Source organism: Neopelma chrysocephalum, unplaced genomic scaffold (assembly GCF_003984885.1).
Source record: "Neopelma chrysocephalum unplaced genomic scaffold, ASM398488v2 Primary Assembly neopelma1_102, whole genome shotgun sequence".
Lineage (NCBI taxonomy): Eukaryota > Metazoa > Chordata > Aves > Passeriformes > Pipridae > Neopelma > Neopelma chrysocephalum.
In genome coordinates this window covers 1,426,893-1,454,485 of record NW_020897765.1, presented here as the reverse complement: position 1 = coordinate 1,454,485, position 27,593 = coordinate 1,426,893, and the positions used below count along the sequence as shown (strand labels likewise).

The 27,593-nt window shown below is 40.5% G+C and overlaps 1 protein-coding gene across 1 annotated transcript in view; it reads left to right on the top strand.

The window, feature by feature from the left end:
• The first annotated feature begins 2,409 nt into the window (after positions 1–2,409).
• KIAA1217 (KIAA1217 ortholog) overlaps positions 2,410–27,593 on the top strand; it is a 355,773-nt gene continuing 330,589 nt past the window's right edge. The window contains exons 1-2 of the mRNA XM_027695587.1: positions 2,410–2,490; positions 23,250–23,355. Coding sequence (XP_027551388.1) covers positions 23,292–23,355 — 64 coding nt within the window. The 5' untranslated portion in view covers positions 2,410–2,490; positions 23,250–23,291. The remainder of the gene's footprint in view (positions 2,491–23,249; positions 23,356–27,593) is intronic.

The window sequence follows — 27,593 nt, the reverse complement described above, 5'->3', positions numbered from 1 at the left end:
TTACTTTAAGTGAAAAATTCAAAGCTGGAAAAATTTATTTAATATTATGATAATCAACTAAACCATCATTATTGTATTTTACATAAGGGCATGCAGGGCATAAAGGTATTTACTTTTATTTCTGGTGTGTAAAATCAAATGTCATTCAAAAATTATTCCATTTGCAAGTATCTGCAGTGGAGGGACAATAATTTGCACTAATGCTTGGGAAACTTAACCTGAATTAATTAATTTTGCAATTTAGCAAGAAATGGGCAGATTTAGCAACAAATAGAAAACTCAGTTGAAATAGCCTGGCTTCAGGACACCAGCATGAAATTGTATTGAACACCTTTTGCTGCTAGTGCTTAGAGATGTTGAGGAGAAGAAGAAGAAAACCTCAATAAATTAATGCAGCATAACACCAGTCTTACTAAAAACACAGTTCGTACATTTGATTTTCAGGACTGTGCTCAGACCATCATTTAAAGCAATACATGGCATCACTGAAATTGTTGTATGGGCTGCTGAATCAGAGGCACTGGCTCTACAGCCAGTGCTCTTTACAGACCTCCTGCATGGTCTTGGGCAAGTTATTACATCTTTCTGTGCTTGTGTTTCCCCTGCCATTGCTTGCCTGTCTTATCTGCGTAGTCTGGACTGTAAATCTCCAAGACAGGCATTCTCTCTCTGTGTATGGTCAGTGAAAAGCCCAACTGAGCCTCAGTTCAGCTGCAGCCCCTATGCATTGCTTATTGCAAATACTGTCCCTTATCATAGACATAAATGCAGTGTATCACACTTGGCAAAACCAAAGTCCTGGTATATAAGATTGCCCTGTAAAGCATCTACTCTAAAATCTCAGAGAGATGGGCAATAAGTTATTTACTTATATGAGCAAGCATGAAGTTTGGAACAATATATATTAACGAAGTGTTGTTGCTGTTCTAGCTCATGTTTAAGCGGATTATACAAGTTCAGAGCTGCTGTTTTTTGCCCAGCACACTATGCAGACAAAGCTCCATGCTTTGTGATAGAAAGGTCAAGCTCAGGCTGTCTACCTTCTAGATAGAAGTTGTCAGCTGGTTGGGAACAGGAGGTGCCTAAGAGCAGAAACCAAAATTTTGTTACTAGCTGATTCCATTTTAAAGATACCTGCAAAACAAAGCCACCATCCTTCATCAAAATAAACTAAGGCAAGCTTGTGACTTTGTAATTATGTTTTTTAAGGGCTGCCTGTCTTAATTTCTCCTGCTGTTACCTCTTAAATTTTCAGATAAGCAAAATTTACAAAGATGGCAGTTGTAGGAGGTATTGCAACCTTGGGGAATTCCTACCAGTGCGGTTGTATGCCACCCAGCATCAAGAATCATTTTTGTAAGGAGGAAAAGCAAAACCATCCAAACAAAACATTGATTTAGTATATTTCCCTCATACACATATTTTTTGTGTCTTGAGAGATCCCGATTTGGTTTTTCTTTAAGCATGCATGCCATTGTAGAAAGTCCATCACTTCTTATCCTCATTTTCGATCAGCTTACATCCAAGATTAGCTTCCTATTTCTGGGCTCCCTATGCATTCAGATTTTTGCTTAAGATATCTTTCATAGCTCGATTAGAGCGTAAAAGCCCCGTTTGTCTGAACAGAACTGCTAATGCGATGTTCCCACAGAAGAAGACGGTACATCGCCTCCCTGCCGATGGATATATTCTGACAAGAAACCACTCAAGCCAGCAAACATTCATCTGTCCTTAAAAAGGAGAGAGGAAGGTTTCGGGTGTCGGGCACACGCTGGTGCCCTTCTGACAAATCTCTCCAGCTGGCTGTGGCAAGAGAGCCCTTCCCCGGTGCCGAGTCGACCGGGCCAGTGCGTGAGCGAGTTAAGATTGTACCCGTGTAGGACTGGTTTGGGGGGTTTGAATCACAGAAGCGACGCGAGTAAAGTGCTCCTCTAGCTAGATGCAGCTATTAGGATGCCTAATAAATATTTATAGTCCCTCACCGGGGAGGTGATTGACAGCACGGGGGCAATCCCTACCCTGCAGCTGCAGGCAAGCAGCTCGGGCAAAGCATCCCGGGGCGGGGGTTGCGCGCAGCGGGGCCGCGTTGCTTCCGCAATTGCGGAGGGCCTCGGGACGGCCCTCGGAGCTTCACAGTTCCTGCCTTCCCCGCAGGGGCTGCGGGTACCCCCGAGGCAGGACTCGCCCCGGCCCGCGGAGGGACGAGCGGGCGCTGCGCTGTGCGGCCCGGCCCGGCTCCCCCCGCGGTGCGGGGAGGGCGCTGCCGCAGTGACTGCGGTCCCGCGGAAAGCTGCGGAGCCGCCCGCCCCGCCGCAGCCGGGCTGCCTGCAGGTGAAGTGAAAGTCGTCGGGGAGAGGCAGGAGGAGGCGGCAGAGGAGGAGGAGGAGGAGGAGGAGGGAGCGCGCAGCCCGTCCTGCGCGCTGCAGCCGGCGGAGCCTCCGCACCGCCCCCCGGCCCTCCGCGGAGGCGGCATCCCGGCGCTCCGCCGAAGTGAGTGCTTCCCAAAGTTCGCCTTCCCGGGGAAGGGGGTGACCTTGGGGCGGCTGCGCCGGGGGCAGGTGGGGCTGAGCGGGGTCGGGGTCGGCGCTGCCCCTGCCGCCGCCTCCCGGGACCGGCAGCAACTCGGGGAGGCAAAGGGTAGGGTGGGGAGCGGTGCGTGGGGTGCCCGGGGAGCGGTGCGGGTTCCCGGCGCTGGGGGACACCGGCAGCCTCGGCGGGGGCGAGCCGGGCGGCTGAGCGCTGGCCACACACGGGTGGGCTCCGGCGGCGGCCCCGGGCGGGTCGGGAGCGCCGTATCCTCCGGCCGATCTGCCTGTCCCTGTGCCTGTGAGTCTTCTGCTTATGAGTAAACTTCGGAACATGTAAAACTTAGAAGTTAGTTACGGTAAGCATGGAGTACCACAGAAATTGCTTTTCCCCCCAGAAAACATGATGTGTGTGTATTGCATGCTTTGACTGTATTCAGAAGCTTTCCACAACAGAATTTCTGTGTTTTTTGGAGAAAAAATCCTAACCCAAATCCTCTAAGAATGTGCAGTTTGAGTAACAAGCTTTTCCTTTGAGCCCTGAGGAAGAAAGCGCAGCTCTCTAAACACTCAAAGTGCGGGGTCCGCAACCCTAGACCTGCTGCCCTGCTCTCAGGGACAGTGTGAAGGTGGAAGATGTTCAGTGGCGTGTTTTGCGTGTGTCTTTGCCCGTGTGTCTCCCGAGGTATTATATGCTGTCAAGTGAGAGTCAACTTTTCCTGCTGCTTTTGGAGTTCAAGAAAAACTATTGTTAGCTTCAAGAATACCAGGATTTGGCTTGTCTGTGCCGAGTTCAGCCCCTGCATACAGTATTGACCAGCGTGGTGATGTCAGTTTCTCAGAGTATTTAAATGTCATGTTTAGTGCTGCATGTCTGTGCTGCTGTTTACAATCAGTCATTATTAATTTGCTTTTATTTCTTGTTCTTTCTCTGTCCTAATATCTTCAAAATACTTGTTTGAAGCCCTGCAGATGAGCATTGCGTTCTGCCCAGGGAAATCACCAGCTGATCATTTGCGTATCTCTGGCTGCTCAGGAAGGCTGCCTGGACAGTAGCTTTTGCTTACCGTGAAAGCATAGTTAAACTATTTGATAAAATATTGCATAATATCAAACACTAGGATCTAATTTTGTAGACTTCTGGTAACAGAGATGGGTATCAAAACCAAATTATTTTTTTTCTTCTAACCTTTTGAACTGTGTGAAGTGCAGTGAGTATGCATAGAATCAGCCGGGTTGGAAAGGACCTCTCAGATCATCAAGTCCAACCCTTGATCTGCTACCTCCGTGGTTACATAGAATCATAGAAATCTGTATCCTTTAGCTCTCTAAGAATGACATTTTAATACAGTGACCAAGTTAGATATCTGACTAAATAGAAGAACTCTTTCTTTTTCCTTAACTCTATGTTTACCAAACCAAACCTAATCTCAAATTCCTTTGATAACACCCAAACTAATGCATGCAGGAATTTCTGTGTGCACAGCTGGTCTTGTATGTACAGCATCCAGGGTGCAGTGTTGATAGTGCACAACTCTTTCTGTAGCCAGAAACTCGCTCTACTGTATGTGCCTAGAGCTCTGACTGATGTGCACAGGCCCAAAGATTTTATATAATGCCATAGTTCAGGCTTCTGGGTTTTAGAGAACCTTTATCCTCAGATCATTGCAAAATTAGAGGAAGAGGTTTAGTATTGAATATTTTTAATCCTTCTGTGTCTGGAACGATATACTTTTTTTTCCCCTGTATAGCAGATGAATTATTCTAAAACTGTTTTGACAATTTGCTATAATTCAGATTATGTTTTCTAAAGAATTCAATGTACAACAATAAAACTGCCATAGAATAAAACTACTGTGTTTAGTTACTTCTTTTTTTTAATATGCCCTCCTCCTCCCCTCCCAAATCATTGCCTTTGTATTCCTATTCATCATTGGGTTTGTTGGTTTTGTTTGTTTGTTTTTGTTTTGTGCCTTTTTTTTTTTAAACAGATGTTCTGAATAGCTAACTTGCTGTCTACCTACTTTCAGTGTTTGAAGTAGCAATCTCCTGTTTATTGCTTTGTGATAAATTACTCTGCTGGTACTCCATATATGTAACTTTTGGTTTAGGCTGTAGGGACAGGGGGGAAAAGTTAGCTTGCTGGTTTTTTTCTGACATAGGCATAAGGAAGCCAGTCCTCTGTATTGGCAGACTTGTTTCTTGAGAGAATAAATTTACTTCTCCTCATTGAAGGTTAAAGCTTGGCAGCTCTTTATTGTGGAGTCTTGTGTAATAGGGGCTGTCCAGACATTGGTTTGTTGGGGCAAGGATGACGTCTAGGCTGCTGTTGGTAACAGTTTGGATTTTGTAAGGTTGCCCTTAATTGAACGGCTCTCTTGTGTTTGACATTTGCTGCGACCTCTTGCTGTAAGCAAAGGGAGACAGTTAATGATTTTGAAGCTTGTCTTTCACTCAGAGTTGAAAATGAGGATGTTTGCTTCTAGTTCCTATTCTAACTCTCAGTCATGGTTGAATTTTTACTTTTTTTCTTCTTTTTCTTTTTTTTTTCTTTCTTTTATTGCATCTCTATTACACTTGGGATTTTTAGAAACAAAAAGAAAAATTTATGCATGTACTGAGAATCTAGGTACTTAAAGGTTGCTTTAGAGATACAGAAGTCCTAAAGATAAAACTTGCTAATTTTTACAATTTTTATGTTGTTTAGTCAGCGTTTGCAGAGGACTACTGGAAGTTAAGTTAGAAGCAGTGAAGAAAGAAATAAGGAGAAGGACTCTGAGTGGCAAACACAGCACTGAGAAAAAGGACAACTCACTGGAGCAAGAAGCAGAGGACACAAAGCAAGCTGAGAGGGAGGGAACTAAAGAAATAACTGGGAAAGTGGGGTGGAACTAATGTTAGCTGGCAGGGAAAGAGGAAAAATATGGACTTTCTTTTCTATTTGACTCATCACATATCAAGCTGTAGTAAATGTACAATCTCATGGAGGATGAAAGATTATTTTTACTTACCATTCCTTAGGTCAATTCTGTATTTGACACTGTTGTGGTGGGCAGAAACTGCAGCCTATAGAGAGGAATTTTATTGCAGACCCAGCTTTGTCATCTTGTAGTAACCAACTTATTAATTTTGTGCACTACCTCAGTCTTGGACTCTTCTGCTGAAGTAGTTCATGTGACTGGTTTGTCATGGTATCTGTGTGTGTTTGAATCTCAGCAATGGTACCAGAAATGGCAACTTGAGTATTCAAAGGGTAGTTGGTGGTAACTGCTTTCTCTCATAAATAGCCTGGCTGGAATGTAAATTGCTGACCTGGGGGTGAAGGCCTTTCCAGTTCATTGCAATTACTTGAGTTTTGGTCCTCTTCCAAAACAGTGCGTTCCAGCTAGGCATTGCTGATTCTTTAATTCTGCAAAAACTAAATTGCTTTTCCTTAAATGTGTTGTGCTGTGGTGCAAAGGGACATTCCTTTGTGATACCAAACACCTCAATCCTTCTCACTGATAAAGGTGTTGTCCTTGGTCTTGATCCAGTGAAGACTTGAACGTAACCAGACATTATGTTTATCTGTAAGTCCTTATAGATTTGCATTTGTAGATTTGGATTCGCCGAGGATGTCTCAGAACTTGTATATAGTTTATATATGACAGATTACTCCTATTTTTTTTTTCCCCTTCAGCACAACTGAAAGTGTTTCTTCCTTTTTTCATCCAATGCAAACTGAAATTGGCTATAATCTTGAATGCCTCAGAATTCATTAAATAATGGAATGATAGTTTTCCAAGCCAGCATGAAATGAAATAACTGTAAACATGTATACAAAAAAGGAAAACACTGAGATATTTGTTGCTAACATTGAGGTATACTGCCAGATCTTGGGGTAACAACATTATTTGTGCCAGGTTGGTGGGGAATGCCAGGAGAAGAAACAGGTTCTGTACTGGGGACAGAATGGATTGGGACAGTGCAGTGGTTCCTCCAGAAACATCCCTTGATAGTAAATGTTGGTGGGGTTTTTTTTATTATTTTATTTTAAAAATTTATTTATTAAGGAGGTATTAAAATTATCAGTTATTACCTCTTTTGCTTCAATTTCTTTGGATGGGAGAAGGGAAACAAATCCTTCTGTAGTTCCCTACTGAAAACCTCTCTTGAAACCCTGACTCACTGGAGTATTCTCCAAATCACTTGATACGGTGTTTGAGTTTCTGCAATTTAATAGCAAGTCTGTAAAATCTTGTGGACTGTGTAATTTTTTAAAACAGCTTTTCTATTTGTTACCATATAGTTTCTTTCCTTGTGTCTCTTCCTTCCTCCTGTAGTATTATGCATCTTGTTACTTTAGGCCCTAAACTGTCCCCTTCTAAAGTAAGCGTGTGGTTGCTAATTTTTTGTTTGTTTGTTTTTGTTTTTTTTCTCTTTTCATGCAGTATGGACTAAAACCAGTTTGTAGATCTTATGAGATGCAGTGGAAACTTACTTTTCTATGTCCCTTCTTTGAGCATGGCAAGACATGAAATTATGCCTTTGTGGAATTTGGTAGGAGTTTGGTTGAGAGTGCCACAGGATGGTTAAGGTTGACAGGGATCTCCAGAGGTCATCTTGATTAACCTCCCCATGCAAGCAGGCCCACCTAGAGCTGTTTGCCTGAGTGACTTCTGAGCCTCCCTGGACACCCTGTGCTCAGTCAGTATTGCTAAAAAAGATGTGGGTTTCTTTAAAGTGGAATTTTAGTGGAGTCTTTAAAAACTTTGTAACTGGGGATGAGTATTTGATGAAGGATGCAACTTAAACCAAATTAAAAAACCACCAGAAAAAAAAACAACTTTTGGGGTTTCCTTGTTGCCAAGATGGTGCATACAGCCTTGTGCTGCTCAAACTCAAAAAAGCTGGCATTTTACTCTTCACTTGCCTACCTACTGCTTCCCTATCATTCAGTTTTCTTATGATCTTGATCCCAAAAGAGCATGAGCACAAGAAACAGTGAAATCCTCATTTCCTTTACAAGGATGGAGAAGGAAGCCCTGCTTGCACTACTGGCTAAAGGCCCCTTAATTCTGAAAGAATGCAACTTAGTCATGTCAGATTAAGGAGTTCTGGACATCATACATCCCTACATATGTGCATTCCTCCTGCGCCTTTTCTGGTGCAGCTGATGCTGGTGGGTGCTCCATCTCTCTGTTCCTGAGTCTGGATATGCATTTCAAACACACTTTTCTCTAGATGGAGTCCCAAGTCTGAGAGAAGATTTTCTGGGAAACAAAAAATATGTATTTATTAATTAATTTGTAGTTGGTGTTTACTGCTTGACCGAAGTTGCTGTCTTTTTCTGTACTTTCCTTAGAATACATTGAAATTATATTGCATAAATTCAGTTTTGCTGTGCAACTCAGATAAAATGTACAGCATAATATGCAAGACTACTATAATTAGGCTTTTACTAATTGTTTTAGAAGCTGATGATATATAGCCTTTTGACCTAGGAAGGTTTTTAAAAGTGAAATGTAGCAGTACTATTTTTTTTCTCATAATTGACTTACCATTTTCTGTTTAAACCAACTTTTTTCTTGCAGTATCGCATAAAATAGAGTAATCTCTACAAGCATGTCAGAGCTCAGCATCATGTTGTTGGGTATTGGGATGCCAATGGGGAAAAGCAACATGATCTTGGGATCATGTAAAACAGAACATGGACTGTCAAGATAGTTAAGACTGAATATTGCTTTAGTAATGACAACTCCTACCTTGGAAACTGCATTCTGTCTGGCAAGAGTCTAAGTTTTGTAATGAGAAAATATATTCTGTCCTTTATTGCTATGAATTTCTATGGAGATTACTTGGAAATGTTTGCTGGAAGAAGTTTTGTAAAATTATTTGTCTTCATTTTGAAATCCAAAAGGATAGATTATACATATTTGTTACTCAGTCATGGAGTATGTAATTAGTACTTTGGCTGAACATGTATTATGCATTTAGTTAGCAAATACTTTCCATTGTAACGTTTGTTCTAATAAACCGTATTTTAGTATGGATAATCCTCTTTTAACATAATTTGAACATGGAGCATCTTCAGTTTAAAGACTGATGGGATAGTTGTAGTATGCTACTGTAATATCAGTGAAGAAACACTGAAGTGCGAAGGAGTCTCGTGCTATAAGCACGACTGCAAGATTTTTGTATTTCATCCAGTCCCATTTCTAGCGTTCTCGTATATGGTGGTATAGTCATTATAAAGATTTTAATTGGCCAAGAGCTTGCCAGCTTGTGTTTGCCAACTATGCTGAAATCCTGGCCAAACTTCTTAAAATTATGCAGTAAATTGCAGTTGGCTGAAAATGGCAGATATAAATAGATGATATGGCACTGAATTACAATTCATTATTGAAATTCAGCTGGTATATAATAGATAGGCATAAAAAGGCAACATTGTTCCCCTAATATAGGCCTTTAAAAGAACGCAGTATTTTTTTTTTTTTTGTAAAGTTAATGTTTATCACAAACTCATAAAGTCTAGCTCATAGTTTAGTGACTTTGTGGAAAAAAATACTTTTCTGTTCTTGAAAAGAAAGTGGTCTACTACCTGGTTGGTGTCCAGTGGGAATAGTTCATTATTTTTGGGGGGATTAGGCAAAAGTTGGATGAAAAGTGTATTTTATACATAAAATGCTTTTCAAGCATCTTGCTTCATAAATCATATGGGAGAACAGCAGTATCTGTAGTTGATTATTATTTGTGTTGCCTTCTCCCCATAACAAAGAATATTTTGTGCCTGATTGGAACTTTGAAACTGGTAAGATACAAAGGCTTATTCATGGAATCGGATTTTACTAATCTGTATTTGGCTTCATAGTAGTGCCTTCCATAGGCTAGAATAGCATCAAAGTCCAATTGCATGACATGTGGTGGCAAGTATAGTGAGGACTCATGGGACCTCATAAAGTCTCTAGAGAGGCCTCCAGCAGACAGCAGGGACAGCTGTGGTGTCAGAACAGGTTGCTTAGGGCTTGATTCAGTCATGTTTGTGCAAGCTTCATCTGTGGAGGTTTTCAAATATTTTGGGGCAACCTGTGCTGCTGCTTGACTCTTCTCCCAGTGAAAATGGCTTTATGGGTTATGGGTTTCTCCAGCCTGTATGGTTGATGTGTGCTTTTGTGTTAGATCTTGACTTTATTGTTTGCATTGCCTAACAGGACATTGTACAATTTCATTTTAGAAGAAGAGGGTCAGTTCCCTGACTTAGATGTTTCACCTGTGTGCTGGGGCTGTTTCTTTTGCACACAGAGAAGTTGTGTGCCTTAGAATCCAGGCTAAAACCCGCTTCTTGGGGTAGGAGGTGCAGAGAGTGAGGAAATGCCATGTGTGGGTTATGTTTGATATCCTGTCTCCATGGAGGTTAGGCATATGGGGCAATGCCAAGTATTGGGTGTGCAAAAGTCCAAAGTCTAGCATTTGCAAAGCAGTATGTGAGGCCAACACCAGGGCCTAGTTCCTGAAGCTTTGTCAGTTTGTATTGTGCAGCTAGAAAAGCCATTGTTTAGTTGTTGAGTTATCTCTGCTCCTCTGAAACTTGAGACCTGCAGTAGTTTGGGGTATTTTAGGTAAAAGACAAGCAGGTTAGTTTGAAGCACTTTCAGTAGTATTTCCAGTTGCCTTGCTGCCTTCAAACTAGAAGTTCTTCTGTAGTAGGTGTCACGGGAGTGGTAAATTCGTGAATTACCACTCTTCAGCCCCTAGTTAGCACTTCCAAAATCACTTGGCAGGAAAATGGGAAAGACATTAAGCAATTCCTCAGCCTAGGTAAGCTTTAAACCCACTTCTCCAGTACTCCAGCATCGTAAGTTGCTGAGGTCTGTTCACGTGTCTTCTGTTGAACTCTGCAGCTGAATGAACAAATTTCAATATCCTTGGGGGCAGGAAAACATAAAACTATTTCCTTTCTTTTAGAGTAATGGCAATGCTGAGGAAAATGGACCGATGAGTGCTACTGCCGCTGAGCTAGAGTCTACTGTCTGCAGATGTGGTCTCTCAGTCTTTATCTGTGTTACTGTGAAGTGTCTAACTGCTGCTGTATTCACTAACAGTATTAATGATGGATACATCAGCTGTCAGCATGCTAATAAGCATCATTAACTATCCTCAAAGCCGCTAAATGACACAGCTGTTGAAAGGCAGGAGTTGCAGGCATCCGCATGTCTGAACTCCTCTTCCAGCTCTAATGGATGGAGCTCACTGAGGGAAAACCTGAGGGCAAAAGCTTGAAGGCAGATGAGTCTGTTGAGAGATTCTTCCTTTTGATGTTTGCTTTAATGTTAACAGAGCACCAGCATGCACTGGAATTGCTTGACTGGAGTTGTATTATTTTAGTGTCCAACAACCTGTGACCCTTTATTAGTTTCTGGTGTTATTATTGTAATTGCAATATGACATCTAAAAATTTTCAAATGATGCAGTGAGGTCAGTGTGCCTTCCTTGGTTACTTGTAGGTGCAGATTTACTGGTAGCTAAACCTCTTTATTTTTCACTGTTCTCAGGGTGCTGTCTTGTTTATGCTAAAGGTTACAAATTTTCTTTGTAAACTAAGTATCTCTATGGGCAGATAGTAGTATCCTATTACTGTACTTCTGTAATTTCATAATGGAAGTCTTGTAACCAATTCTTTTATGGCCTTTGCCACAGAGCTTGGTTCTGGATTTCCCAATAAAGACCAAACCTCTGAATGCTTTATATCCTTCACAATAAGTCAGACCATTCACAAGAATCCGACACAAAAATTAACGGTTTTCAATTTTTTTTTGCCTATGAAGGCGTAAAATCTCGCTCGCGTTTGCAGGAGGACTGCAAAGAGAAACGGGGCACTTCTGCTGGGAGGGTGAGGTTAAATGGAAGTTGGGGAGGGATTTCTGCGGCACAAGGCGTTAAGCATCCGCTGCCCTTTGGGATTCTTGGAGGAAGTCAGAGGAGGGATGGGAGCAGCGGGCGCTGCCGCAGCGCTCCGCGGCCACAGGAGGGAGCGCGGCGGCTCCGCGCCGGGCGCGGGGGCTGCTGTGCCCGGCTGCTCTGCCCGGCTGCGCTCCCCGGCCCCGGCACAGCGCAGGGTTTGTCCTTTGCGGGACATCTGCTCACCCTCCTATTCGCAGGGCCTCGTTTGCCGGGGCATCAATGCTATTTTATGTGTCCAGCGGAGTTTTAAAGGTTGCATGGGGCGCTGTGTACAGGGTGAGAACAAGAGTCCCTTTCTTCCCCGGGCTGTCGGCCTCTGGAGCTGCTGGAAACTTTCAGCGAATGATAAAGTTATACTTTTCCTTAATCGTTTTATTTTCGTGGTTGACATTTTAAAAATTCTGAACACATATCTGCAAAGGGCATCAAATAAGCTGAAAATTATTAAGATTCAAAGATCTTAACTTCAAAGATAAAGTTCAGTGATTGTAAATATTTAAACCACAAATTTTGTTTCTTTCTTCGGTAGATTAAGCTAGTCAGCGCAAATCTGTCTGGAGTTCCGTTGCCCACTCCACTCAAAGGAACCATCATTTTGCCATACAACACTGTTGGACACAGTTGTTATAACAATGGAATTTCTTTATTTGTGATTCCATACTAAACTGAATTTTAAGGATACTTGCTTTTTTCACCATCTTCACATTCTATCACTACAAGGACTTCATTTCTCAAATGCTCAAAGCAACCAAAACACACTATGACCAAAGAATATCAATAACAGCATATCAGCTGCTTCAATACATTGCTATTGTTTCAAAATCAAAGTTCACCAGAACCATCCAAGGTAATCAGGTGCTCCAGCCAGTCATGGTAGTTCCTTAGGTGCAATGCACATTCGAATTCAGAGACACATAGAAGTCCACCTGACTCCTCATTTTACTGATGTCTCAGAACAATATTTCTAATCCCTTTCAGACTTGCCCAATTTTTTTTCTGATGCGGTCTTTTTTGCCTCCTCTTACATTTGCTCTAGAACAAGAAATGGAATGGAAGTGATGAAAAATATAGGCACTTTTTTCTTTTGAGTCTATACCACGATATTTGACATGAAGCATAAAAGCGTAGAGGTATTCAGACAGACTGTCACCACATTGCAGCTATCTCTCAGATTCAGTATTTTTGTTATAAACCTGGATGTAGAGTCTATGTTTGTGAGATTTGACACGTCCTAGCAACTCCTAGCATGACGTCTAGGATCTTGAACCCACAAACTATCTTCAGACCTCTTTCCTTTTACTCATTTTAGAAAGATACGGATGCTAAACATACTGTCCTTTTTTGAAATAAACCAACCCAAATGTACAAACAAATTAGTAACATAGTAGAAAAATCACTAAGCCATAAAACCTAAAACCTCGAGGCTAGTTGTTCTGTAGTTGTATACCATATGCAACATTTAAGTATAACAAAGTTAGCTGTTCATTGTAACCAGGCAGAGCTGAAATACTGTGCTTATATCAGTTCATGAAATGTCAGGTACTAAATTGGAACTGATTAAATGCGTGATTAGTTTAGTTGATGCATTCCTTTTGAACAACTGCAAATTAACATGTGTGTAATAATAAAGTTGCATTTTTGCACTCCAGTAAGTATAAGCAGAACTCTTTATTTGTCACCCACTCCCCCTGATTTTGCTTTACCCAGCTGAATAGCTGTAAAACTGTGAGACTTTCTGTAATGTGGAAGCAACAAGAAAAATATTTTTAGTGTCCAAAATAGTGGGTTTTGCCCTAAAAATGTCATATAGTTAAACCACAATTTTCTTCCATGCTTAAATATTAAATGACAGTAAACTTGTTGATTGTTGAGAATTGTTGATACCACAATTCTGGGTTTGGTGATCGGCCTATTTATTTATTTATTTATTGTCTACTGGAACTTTTTTATTTCCATGGTACAAAGGATAATTCTAGTAAGACAGTGACTAATGGAACAGATGCTTTATAGACGCTTTTAATTTTGAATTTTGGAACTAATGCTAGCAGTTTTCAGGAATAGAATTAACACTTAGCTTCTTTCTGTAATAGTGCTTAGCAGTGTTTTGTAGCTTATAGAAGGTACATTACTGGACAAGCAGTGCTGAGTGCTTGTGTGCAGGATGGACTGCACACATCTGCCTGTGCAGCTCTTTCAGCAGAAGAATCAGTAAGTTTTGATAGTAGCACTACAGAGTGATTTGAAAATAATAAGCTGCAGAATTCAGTAGCTTCTATTAACTATGAGAATTTTCATTTTCTTGTGCATAGGAGGACATGACCTACTCACGTGACCATTAACTGATAGAGTCATTCAAGTTGCTGTGTGAAGTGGGGCAGGAAGGTTGGAGAGGTAAGTGACAAGTCTGTAGCTAACTGTCAGAATTTGGAAGGCATTACAATAGAAGTACTCTCCTAAACTTACTGTTCCTACAGTTTGCTGCTATCAGAGAACAGATGTGGGCTAATGAATATAAAAATGTGGCCTGCCTTAAGTTTTACATAAGGTAGCAGTTCCACCCCTGATTCTTCTGTTGCTATCTCCCTCCAGTTCTGTTGGGGTTTTAGCTCTGTAGTACAGAAAGGAACATTTTATCCACGTTTTGTCATTAAATGGTTAGCTTAGGTTCCCAATTGTCTCCTGAGATACATGTGTGAGCATATTTGGAGACCTTGCTTAATAGTTTCATAACCCGTTTTTACGAACAACTTGCATCTTTATTTCTTTAAGAAATTCCTTCCAGGTCCAGTATATATCAGACAGGTTTGTCTGTGGGTGAGTATGCACCTCCTTAGTTGCACCTACCTTTTTCTGCAGTCTAAGGAAGGCTTGGTGTGCATTGGCGGTGCTGCTTTTAGAAAGAACAAAGGGCCTGGAGAAGTAGAGCCTGATATGGAACTGTATCACCTTGTGCTTGATGAAAGCTTACTTTGAACAAGTGCTGTCCATAACACGTATTTCTGCTATATCACTCAGGCTCACTAAAAAGGATACTCTTTTATAATCTCCTTTTTCACTTTCCCCCTTTTTTTTTCTTTCTTTTTTTTTTTTTTCCCCCAATTTCCATCACGAGCATGTTCAAAGTAGTTGTTGTTGGTACTAAACATGACAGAAGGCTGAGCAGGCAGTCTGGGGCTCATGTGCCATGCTCTGAGATGCCTTGTGGCTGTATGAAATGTGAATGAAACATCCAGGCTGTCTCTGAATACTTTCAGTGTTTGTTTTTTTTTTAGCATTGATACAGTTTTACTTCCTCATCTGGAATCTTGTGATATCAGAGAGAGAAGCTGGTGATGTACAAGAGTCTTGAGCTCCATCGCTTACACACAACACATCTGTTTCATATACCTGATCAGTTTATTAGAAATGGTGTTAACAGATGTCAGGCTTTCAAAATAGATTTCTTTTAACTGTGCCATAGAGTACTGTGTGTTAAATATTACTTCATGTTTGTTTTTAAAAATTATGTTTATCATCAAACACAACTACTACACAGTAGTTGAATAGTAAGTACAAACCAAAATGGTGACAGGAAGCATAAATATTCTCACCTTTGGGAATGATGAAAGAAAATACCTTTTAATAACAGTATCTTACTAAAATGAGTAAAGGTGGGGTGTGAAGATGGTTTGTGGGCTCAAGATGCTAGACATCATGCTAGGAGTTACTAGGACACGTCAAATATCACAAACATAGCTTCTACATCCAGGTTTATAATAAGATACTGATTCTGAGAGATGTCTGCAGTGTAGTGACCGAATACCTCTACGCTTTAGTTCTTCATGTCAAACATCATGGTATAGCCTTAAAAGGAAGAAGTGCCTATATTTTTACATTTCTGCTGTTGCCTTTCTTGTTCTAAAGCAAGTGCAAGAGATGGCAAAAATAAACTGAGGGTCAGGTGGACTTCTATATGTCTCTGATTTTGAATGTGCATTGCACCTAAGGAACTACCATGACTGGCTGGAGTGCCTGATTACCTTGGATGGTTCTGGTGAACTTTGATTTATAAACAGCAGCAGTGTTTTAAAGCAGTTGAGAAGTAGCTGTTATTGATATTCTTTGGTCATAGTGTGTTTTGGTTGCTTTGAGCATTTGAGAAACGAAGTCCTTGTAGTGATAGAATGTGAAGATGGTGAGAAAAGCAAGTATCCTTAAAATTCAGTTTAGTATGGAATCACAAATAGAGAAATACCATTGTTATAATAACTGTATCCAACAGTGTTGTATGGCTAAATGAGGCTGTTTGAATTTCTTAATTGAATTTTCATACCTAATGTTATTTGGATTCTTTCCAAACATAAGCTTAGTTCATTTTCCTGCATGTTATAAGATTAAACCATGGCAATATTAGGGTTTTTTTCTTTCCCTTTGATTCTTAAGGTATTGTGAACAGCTTGATTCCCCCCCTTCCCTTTTTATTTTGTGTTGTTTATGAGAGAAATGTGCATCTTTAAATTCCATTCCTTATATGTGGTAAAGCCTTTTAAATATGTTGCTGAAGTGTTGTTTAACTGTTTAGCAGAGTGGTACCCTGTTATATTCACATATGTGCAGTTCTGTCATTCCTTAGTTGCTCTGCCTTGTCCACTGTGGCATTTTAGTAGTCTTTTTTTGAGTTCTTGGATTTTTGTCTGGAGTTTACAACTGCATAGGATGGACTTGGCAGTAAGTCATTCCTGGTGTGCTTCTTGAAGTGACAATTAGTAATGTTTTCTCTTTCTGAGATGTGTAGATTTGGATGCAAACAAGACGTAGGATTTATACTGTCTGTCTGCATTTATAAAAGTGCTCTTTAGCTGTGAACGGGGATGACTGAAGCACAGCCAGGAAAACTTTATTTGATATTTGGGTGAATGCCATAAATAGAAGTCAGCTAACACATGCCTTTGTCTGTTGTTAAAATTCAGCTTTAAATGGATTAATTTCTCAACCCTACCCTGCTGTGCAGAATCCTGAATATTAATAGCTTTTCCGAAGGTTAGTGGAACGCTGCAGTAACTGGTTTTTGTTCAGCTGTGAATTGCTTGCAAAACTACCTTTTTAATAGTAGCATTTTTGGTACTAAGAGTTATACTTCAAAAAATGCAAGAAACAACTTTTAGTTCTCATTTTTATTTTTAAGTACAAGAAATAATGATATCACAGTTGGGATAAAATTTTAATGACTGTAGGGTTTAATTAGATATTACTGATCATCTTTCTTTGAAATAGAAGTGGCTGTCTTTCAGCAAATTCTTCTATCTTCACTAACATACTGTAGTGTGCATTTCAATGTTGGAGTAGCAGCGTTTGCAGGTAAGATTTGGATTTTACATTGTCCAGAGCTGCATCATCAACATGGAGTGCTCAGATCCTCTGCTGAGTGTTTAGAGTGGAGCTGTGCCAACATAAACTTTTTAATCATAAAGTTTTCTAGTGCAGGTAGAACTGTGACATCTGCCTTTCCCTGTGTGCTCATGAATTGTGTTGATTTAGGGTTTGCTTCTTTCGTCTAAAGCCAGAGGAAACTGTAAGGAAGATTTTGTGTTTGGCTGTGTAAAACATCCTTGTGTACACTGCAGTTTCTTTGAAAACTTGCCACTGTTGCTGTAGCATCAATATAGCTCTGTCAGTGTTGATGATAACAGGAGCACTGGTGGGAAGACTTCTTTCCAGTCTTTTACTGCTTTACAGATACTCTGAATATACTGTGGCAGATAGAAGGAGGGGATAGCACTCTATAGTTTGTTTCCACTGTCCTTTCTTTAGGGGTACTACTCAAATGAAAGCACTTGAGGAATATTAGGAAGCATACCAAGTGTCTTGCTGACTTACTTTCATTTGAGAGCTGTGTGAAAAATAGTTGTCCAGATAGTGCTGGAAAACTCATTCCAAGTACATCAATGTCAACAGGAACAGAAGGAAGTAGTCTTTGTGCATTTATAAATTACTCACATTATTTTGAGATATACTTGAAGACATTAAATAAAAGCATTGTTTTAGTCAGTCTTACCTAGTGGATTGAGAACTAGGTAGGACAAATTTGTGTCCTGCTGAATGATGGCTGGCTGAGAAGCCTTGTGAGTTATGTTCTTTCTATGTCTCAGTTTCTGCATCTGAAAATATAGGAGTAGTCAGACTGACAATTTGTAGAAAGTTTTAGTGTCTGCATCAATAGTGTACGGTGCCCTTTTGCTCACTTTCACTAAGTGTGGGTTTTCTTCTTGCTCTTTGGGTTTTGCCATGCAGGTATGGTTAAATCTTTACGGTCATCTGACTTGGCAGAGTAAGGTTTATAGTTGGACTTAATGACCATAAAGGTCTTTTCCAACCTAAATGATTCTATGATTCTGTCCTGAATAATTCTAAAGAATAGCAGAGACTGAAAACATATGAATTGATAATAGCTTTATGACTTATCTGATTGGTGAAAACAGTTCCTTTCTTTACTAAATTACTGATCTCAAGGTACCACAGCTAAATGCAGATGTTCCTGTGCACTGTAGCTAATGTACCACTTGTGTGTGTATGTGACTTATCTGCCTGGGGTGGTGGGCCCCTTGGCTTGCATCTGAAATGATGTCAAGGGTGCAGAGGTGTGTAAGGCACAACATTTGGATGCTTTCATATATCCAAAACGGAAGCTGTTCTGCTCTACTCTTCCATTTGGAGAGATTAATTTCAAGCGAAAAATATGCTAAGAGCTACTTTTGTTTACAAAAGTGCACATCACTGCTGAAGAGACTTGGAAGGATTTCAGATCTGCTTGTGCTTTTGCATTAAATGGACGATTTCTGGTGTTTTTATTCTGCTGCCCTTGCTACTGTGTCTGTTTCTGCATTTTCCCATCTTTTGGCCTGTTTATCTCAGGAAGAGTCCTCGAGCCATTGCCTTCCTGCATGGGTGGCTTAAGGTGTGTTCTGTGTTTTGTTCTGTGTCTGCAGGCATCACCTCTGCTTGGTCCAATGGATAGGAAGGGGAAATGGGCTCTTTCCATCTTACATTGTGCTATGCAGTTCAATAAGCTACATTTTATATAGCTCAGTGTGGCATAACTTTCCCCTCAGCAGAGCCCTCTTCTCTCAGGGCAGTTCTCGAACCTGCCTCTTGTATATGTGGTGACAGACATTTGTGTCATTTGCCCCTTGCGTGAATTCTTGTGCTTCAGGGAAGGGGAAGCAAAGAGGGGAAAACACACTTTTAAAAAATCTTTTTTTCTTTTACCTTGCTTAGTGTAGTGGTGGAATCTTCTCCAGGTCCCATATATTAACAATGCAGCAGGGCACAAATGAAAATCCTGTTCCAGTGCTGGGAAGAGCATGGCTGAGGCACATGGGAGCTTGGTGAGCACCCTGGCCCTGCACCTTGTTGCAGGGAATCTGCCAGCTTCTCTGCCTGGTCACCATGGTCAAACTCTTGTACCTTCCAGGGCCTTCCATGAAGGATGATGTGTTCCTTTCTTGGAGATTTAATCTGAGTCTTAAAGATGCATGTGAAATACCAGGGCAAGAGAGTGAAAAGCAAAATGTGTGAAAGGATTTCTTGAAAGGATTTCTGAGTCTTGAAAGACCTGGGCAGCTCAGGTTTTCTGAGATGTACAAAGAAGCTTTAACATTTAGAATTTAATTTTGTTAATCTCTTTATTCATCATTAAATTACTCTTCAGTTTTTCTAATTTACGTTGTTCATCTTCTTTCTTTGCTTTTTACATCCATTTCTTATGGATTAACAGTATTACTCATTCAAAGGGTGTAGCTATGAAACATAATGAACAAATATTTTGACAGTTCAGAACCCTTTTTTAGATTATTTTTAGGAAATAGGTTAAGCAGTTAATATATTATAGCGAGACCCTAAGAAAGAATTAAACAACCCATCTCTCCTTGGTTTGGTCTAAATTAATTCCCTCGTGTTGCTTGCTATAGCTCTCATCTGTTGTCTCCGACACCTTCCCATCCCAAAGTTACTTGTTTCTTCCTTCTTGTGGGTAGTGAAGATCCTGGCGAGGTCATCTGGGGAGCAAGATCCCTAAAGTCAGTTTGTGGAAAGTTGCTTAAGCTGCTGACACTGGAGATTGAAAGGTCCTGTGTCAGTCCCACGCTAGAGAGTGAATAGGTGGTGCAGTTCTTGTAGTGCATAACTTTTCTGCTTTAAAGTTGAAACTGAGTTCATGTTTATGCTTTTGAATGTTTCATATTTAAAAATAAGAGAATTATCTGTAGTGGCACACTAAATAAACTGCTTTTTTCCATCTTCATAAACACTTTTCCCCTGGAGAATTCAGCAGCAGCAGTATAAGGCAGTTGCTGTGCTCAGAGTATGTGATTTCTTTCCTGGCCCTGGACTTTTATCTTTCTGAAGAATATTTTATGATTCAGAACACTTGGTCACATCTGGTACTTCTCAAAAATGGTTGCTTTTCCAAGAATAGCATGCAAACATGAAATCAGAATCACAAGCAGATGTTTGCTAATATGGCCATAGATAACCTTTCAGCTCATGTTTAATAAATAACCATCTGTAAAGAATGCATATTAATAGAGAACAGAGATAATTTCTATCAGTGTTAATATGTTAACTTTACTGTGTTGCTGATGTTGTACTTATTACTACAAAATAGCACTATTTATTGTATAAAATTGTCAGCTTCTGTTTACAGAAAAGTGACATTTTTGTCATTGCTCTTTTACAACCTGAAAATGTTTGCTTTTCTTTAAAGAACACAGGATGACTACCTGGGTCAACAACATTGCTAATTATGGCTTAATTTTTTCATCCATTGATAAATTATTTGTCGGAGTGCCATGGAATGTAGGGAATTTCTGGCTTTTTCTTTGCCTTTGCATTTTCAGTGAACTTGGTGCAGCTCTTGCAGTTGGGCTGGTAAAAATGGGGTATTTGCTCCCTTGACTGCTGCCCTCGAAGAAGCATATTTCAGCTTATTAAAAAAAAATCCAGACTGGTAGTCTTTTATTCTCTTCTTATATTATTCTTCTTTTAACTTATATTTAGTTTGGAATAGTTCAGCGTACAAATGAAGCTGACAATAGTTTTCCTTCTCTGAAAAGTCTGCCTGTTACTGCTGGAGGAGGAGACAAAGGCGTAGGCTATGCTGCCCCCTGCCCCTGCCCTTCTAGAAGGGTCCTCGTCACAGTGGGACCTTAATTGGTGGGTTAAGTGCCAAAACAGGTTCATGTGAGTAAACCCATAGGTGTATGTTTGGGGCTTTTTTTGGCGTGTTTATTTATTTATTTATTTATTTATTTTAAATTTAGAAACTTTGAAGCATCTCACTTGATGCTAATACTGACATTCCTTAGAAATAGAGAGGCACATGAGCATAGCAAGTACATTGCAGCATCCAAATTTGCAGATGATGTGAAAGAACTGTTTGGGAAAGATAGCACAGCACTGAGAATTCATTAGAGCATTGCTTGCATTATAGTTGAAATACCTTCAAAGAGAAACTAACAATTGAAATAAGTTCAGAAGCAGAAGAGCCTTGCAGGCATTAGGGAAGGGGTGGGTAGAAGCTTATGTCTTAACAAAATATCCCCAGCTAGAATATTATTTTACATCTCTGCTCTCTAGTTCTCTCCCTTGGTTATTTACAAATGGAAAATAAAATTTACAATTATACCTGATTAGATATTTTTAGTTCTCAACAAAGCATGTTTATGTTCTGTATGCAGTTATTACAGAGTTGCTGGGCACAATTTGTGTTCAAGCAATTTAGTTTCTTCTGTTTTGTATGGAGAACGAATTATGTTCTCCTCCAACTATAGCACTCTTTAGAAAAAGGGTATTTTGTATTTTATATTATTTTTAACCATGGATTATTTTCCAATTTTATAGTGAAAATTAACCTAATTTAATCAAGTATGGCCTGTACAAAAGATTTTGATTATGCAAGTTGTGATTGTGTAGACTGCATTCAGGTTTAAATAAGCAGTGTTGCCATTCTCAATTCAGAAGACATAAATCCAGCAACTATCTCTGGCTCCTCTTCCTTCTCCTGACTCACTTATTTGCACATATTCAAGTATGTTGGCCCTTTCAATCCTAAATGTGAATCTGTGGTTCTTGTTAATGGATTGTCTGGGCTTGTTCTGAAAAATGCCACTTGTGCATCTCGGCATTGATGTTGGAGGCAATACCAAAGCATCTTGTAAGTGCCATATTCTTTTACTGGGAAACTGAAGCAAGGAGAGGCAGAGGCATTGGGATTCTGCCTTTTTTTTTCTCTTAAGGTGGTTTGAGGTTCACTAATGCGGCCAGCCATTTTCAGATGTGACCAGTAATTTCCTGTTATGCAGTGGTCTTAAAACTACATTTGTTTTGAAGTTTTGACAGAGCATAGGCTGTGTTTATCAGCCTACAAGACTTTGTGAATACGGAATGTTGTCCTTAAGTTTGGGAAATGTCACTTAAACCACTGTCAAATGCAAGTTAAAGGGCAAATTCTATAATTATATCTCAGCCTTTCGGTAGATTCCCATTGTTTGGTGTACTTTTGATAATGCTCATTATTTCAAGGTGTTATCACCTTGAACCTGGATCACATTAGTTGCATTGTTAATCTTTAAACTCATACTGTTCTTCTTGAGTGATGGAAATAATGTTATTTTTCTTTTTAACTTTTTTGCTTCTAAGATATAATGTTTTATTTGAAATCACTAGAAGTAACTTAAAATGGATGAAGCTTGGAAAGGGGTATCAGTGAAATAAGGCTGAAATACAATATTACAAATGCTGGGAGCTCACAATTTCTTCAGGCGTATGTCAGCTCTGCCTTGTGATGAAACACTGAAGGGTAGCTGATGCTTAAAGAGTTGAATCATCTGTTGCTAACAACTTGTGGCAGTGTAGTAGAGAGAAGACTCTTGGGCAGGTGCAAGAAGTATGACACTGATTATGTGGATGATTATGGCTACATTTATTGGTAATACGGTATCTAAATATTGCCAATGCCCCATATGATATAAGCAGGTTCAGCTAGAAACAGACAGGTTTGCAGTCTTTGGCCTTGCAGAATGCACAATTGCAAGGCAACAAAGCACCTATGTAGCTACTTTCAGATTTTATCTCTGCACGTGACCAGATCTTAGTGCTTTTACTCACCTGTCCAAAAGTGACTGTTCCCCATCTTCGGATTGGAAGTACCCTGCAGGTGTGTCTGCCTGGGGAAGGTGTGTGGGGGTTCACACAGAAGCTGCCTGCAATCTTGAGACACCAGTTGGCCTAAATTCCAGCATTTTGCGCCCTTTTGCAGGCTGGTGTGTACCAAAGTCAATCACAGTCATCACAGCTTCCCCATTTCTGGAATGCATTCGTTATGTGAAAATCCAGACACTTCCTCCTGCAATTCCCACCTCAAATTCTTATCTTAGGACAAATCACATTGCCAAATAGAGACAATTGCAGGGGAGAGGGGATGTGTGTGTGGAGAGTATGCTCACTGGAAGGCCTGACTGTCTTTTGTTGCTGTCACTTAGCTGCTGCAGGGCACCGCTGCTGGGTTAAAAATGTTTGGTTTTGAGATCATTGCAATATTTTCTGATGTGAATAGCTGTTAAATTGCTAATACTTCCTGCTTTAATTGCATTTTACCAAACAATGTTTTGGTTGGTCAGCCTCGATGATGTGTTGTTCGCAGGGTTTTCAGCTGTGGCAGTGCTGCAGCTGTCTGTGGGAAGCTGTCAGTACTGGTTTCCAAAGAGGCATCGGCACGTTCACTCTTGACTCCCTTTTTCCCTGTTTTAGGTCTCCCGAAGCTGCTGCTCGCTCATGCTGTGATGCCCCGGCATGCCTCATGGCAGAGCTGCCCGGCCGCCCCGCTGGAGCGTGGCTCTCCCCTGTAGGGAGCTGGGTAAGTGTGAAACCTCATCCTTGGTGCAGGAAATGCTGCCTGCCTGCATCTCCTGTCTTCACAAACCTGGTGACGTGGGCTGCTTTCATCAGCCTCTTTTTGTATGTCTTAGCACGCTCTCCTGGCTTCATGTACATTGGAAGATGATCTGCTGGGAAGTGGTGGATGTATGTGTGTCTTATTTCTGACATGCTTGGAGACAGATTCCTCTGGAGAGATGATTATGTGTTAAATGGGTAGGGAGGATATAAAAGTGGAGTTGGAGATGTTCACTGAGATTTGAGTTGTTCCTTCATTGTATCTTTTGTTTTTTAATATATACAGAAGATAAGCATTGGGGTGAGGAGGGTAGGGATACCTGTTATGGGATAATTACTCTTTATGCAGTAAAGTTGTATCATTTTCCTAATGGAAAACTAAAGTGCGGTGGATAGCTGGGACCTCCTGTTTGATCCTCTAAGAAAGACATTTGTCTGTTTTCAGTCCCTGAATTGGACTTGGGCCTTTCTTTATGATTTTAGTCGTGTATAGATCACTATGTCTGTTAGGGAGTCTTGCTGAGAAGCAGAAAACTCTGCTTATGGTTCTCATATTTGGGAATAAATCTAGATATTTACATGTCAGTATTTGTGGATTTATTATTGATGGTTATTGAATATTAGATGGAACTGTGGACTTCTGGACCTGGATCCTTCTCCTAATAGCCCTGGCAACAAGTGGTGGGTGATTGCTGTTGCTGAGAGGAAATGTGAATATTTATGTCATCCATGCTGATGTGAAGCTGCTTGTGAAATCATTGTCAGCAGAGCACCATCAGTATGTTGGTAACAGTTACTAACTTCTGACCAGGTCCTGTTCAGGGAATAAACAGCTTGAGGACCGTGGCTGCTCTCTGTGCCCCTGGAGGGATTGCCCTCTTATTTGCCTCTTGAGTAGGCCATGTCAGCAATCTGCTTCTCTCATCTTCAGGTCTGATTAGTGGAGTTACCTTGTCACCAGGTTTTGTGGGACTGAACCACCACTATTACTGCAAATCTTTGAAGCTGTTTCTGTTCATCGTGCTTTACATTAATTACTGTCTGTCTTGAGACAGACTGAGTTTAAATTCACATTACTTCTATGTTTGTACTTCTGAGGGCCAGACTGAGTCTGTGCAACACACCTTTTTTGAATCTGAAGTACTTTTTTTGAAGTAGGTTTAATACTTGAAAATCACCTCCCCTTTGAGATTTTGCTTCCAATCCAAGCTTGGAGATAGCAAAGCTTTGAAGTGGGGTCTGGGAAGGTAGTGTGTCAGTCTTTCCCTGTAGGTCTGGTTAGTGACACTCCAACCTTTTGTATCTGCTTTAAGGAAACATTTTTCAGATTTTTTAAAAACTCTTTCCCCGTTGATTATTCAATTAATTGATTTTATTTGGAATAGGGCAGATCTAATTCAGTAGAAATTTGCCTTATGGTTGTTTTTAATGGCGCTTTTATGTGTGAGCACTTTCTAGGAGTATATTTTTTGGGCATCGGTTGATTCACATCCAGCCATGTCTAGCATTCACTGCAGGTTGATTCTTTTTTATGCAAACAACTGATTTTCACCAGTTTAGTTATACCAAATGAAATAGGTCCATTTTAGGCAACCTGATTTCAAAATGGGAATGGCTGTGTGGAGGGTGGAGCTGCAGTGCACTGGTGCTTCCCAGCCTTGGCTGAACTGGTGGATTTCCAGCACAGTACAGTGATTTTTTAGGATTTGAAAAGAAGCTGCTGCAGTAGCTGGGTAGCTGGGGTTGAAGGCTGACGAGCAGATTCAGCTTCATCAACTTGGCGCTACTGTACCTCTCCACTCTTCCCCTCCACCACTCCCAGGCTTGTACTTGGACAATCCTGAAAAAAATGAGGAGGTTAAAGGAAATCTTGTGATTGTTTATTGCTATTTATCGCTGTTACCCTGCTGCTATGAATATTCACTACATGTATTTGGCTAATTGGATTACATGCACATTGCTTACCAAACTTGCATGTTCAGAAGGTGTTTTTGTTTTCATTTCTGCTTTTCAAAATTTCTGTTTTCTGGGAGTGATGAGAAGTGTGTGTGTGCTCCTGAGTCCCATGGTATTTTTTACTTCAGATTTTCCTTCTGAGTCCTTATCTCTGCGTATATATTCATGTTGGGTGTTTGTATTGTAAGTGCCCAAGTTGGAAATGGGCTTTCCTTGACAGTGTGCATAAGGCATTTGCACCCTGTCTTTCCTGTGCCTGTGTGCATAAGCAAAACAGCTGTACCTGATAAATGATTTTCACTTTCAGTCATTTAAATGAGTCAGAATTCTTTTACCTTACAGATTTTGCCTTTGCCATTGTGTTGCTCTCAGGACTGTTTTCTCTCCTTGTTCTTTTGTATGTGTCTGGGGGTGTGTGGTTTTTGCATTTCTTTCCTGCTTTCACCTTTCTTTGAATGTTAATTGAAGGGAACATCCTAGTTTATTGCACCTCTTTATCAGCCCTTTCCTCATTTTCCTTCCTTTCTTTCTGGGATGACTGTAAACTTTGCCCATCCTGGGATGGGATGCTTGTATCAGAGATGTTCTTATGAGGTGATTGAATTGTATGGGAGGAAACTGCATCCTGTACAAATACTCAATTTGCTGATCTTTTAAGCTCTACCTTGTTTTTAAAAAAATCAATTTACAAAGTATGTATATGTGTGAACATGTTTACCTCGTCAGTTTGGATTCATTCTCAGACTTGGCAGGTCAAGAGACTTGGCACTGAGAACATTTGCCTATCTCTGCAACCATTTATTTATTTATTTATAGTATATATATATGTATATATACATATATATATATAGTAAAATATGTGAAATTATTCTTCTGAGGACTGTGAGGTCCTGAGAGAATCAGATGGTCTGTGAAAACAAGTACTGCAAAACTCTTTTTAACTTCTGTGCTCCAGGATGTAGTTCTTAGGAGCTCCTGGATCCTGACATGCTCAACAGAGCTATGACAAAGAGGCCCCATGTTCCTCCTTATCTTTTTCATGCTGGAGCAGATTCATTTACCACTTACTGTAGCCTCAGTTCTGTAGCCCTCAGCACTGCTGTAGTACATTTTTGGTGAGAACATAAAGATGTCTATTTTAATTGGAAACTTAAATTTATCTGCTCTCTGAGATGATAGTTCCACTCTCCTCCTCAAGCTGTAGAAATGCTATGTCTTCGATTGAAGTGTCAAGAAGGAGACTAGCTACCATCACATTGACCTGAGAGGCTGGGCATAGCATTTGCCGTGGGCATGGCTTGGGCAACATCAGCATGATAAGTGTATGATGCCTCCTGGTGAGCCCCAGAGCATTGTACTCCTCCTTAGGCAGTGAGTCTTTTCTCGTTTTCAAGGCAGATGCATTTGTGTCTGAAGACAAAAACTGCCCCAGCAAGTAGCCTGAGAAGCAGGTCCACCCAGCCAGGTGTTGATTCCCACTATATTGTCAAGAGCTGCACAGGTGTTTTTTCTTTCTTCCCTTGTTCTATTCAAGAGGATTTACAGGACCTTCCGTGGAAGAGAAGAATGTTGTCTTTTAACACAGCCAGTCTTCCCCTGAGATGATAGTATTTTGAGGAACTGCTTGGTTTCTTCATCTTTGTTCCTCATGAGCTGCTTAGCTGTCTTGGACTCTGACCATCTGATTATTCCTTCCAAGAAGGATATCTACTTTCTTCTCAAATAGGAGGCAGTGAATTTTGAACTTTCATGAACCTGAGGAGGGTGGGCAGTTTTACACTAAGAACTGTAGAAGAATATGTATTTTTAGCAGTGGGGAGCAGGATTAGGGAAACACATTGGACCCTAATCTGAAGGTGAAGTCTGTCCCATTAATGTAAAACGTGAGGGCTGATCATGGGGATATCGGGATAGAGAGGTTTCCCATTGCTTCTGTAAGGAAATGTTATTTGCTCAACATCTGCCAGTTGATTAGTTGGTATTTGCCTGCAGGGTTAACATTTGTGTGAGTCTGTTGTCATGTACAGGACCTTCTGCCCAAATCAGGCTGAAGGCTGATATTTACTAACATTGTGTGTCAGTTCCTTGAACTTGGGACCAACTCCTCACTTCTGTATTTTCTCCTGAGGTGTTTTGTTCCCCTCTTATCTATCAGCATTTTCAGGGGAATGAGAAACATCCCATCCTGCATTGCCAACACTCCTCTGCAGAGTATTTATTGTTGGTAAAGTCCTTTCATTCTCC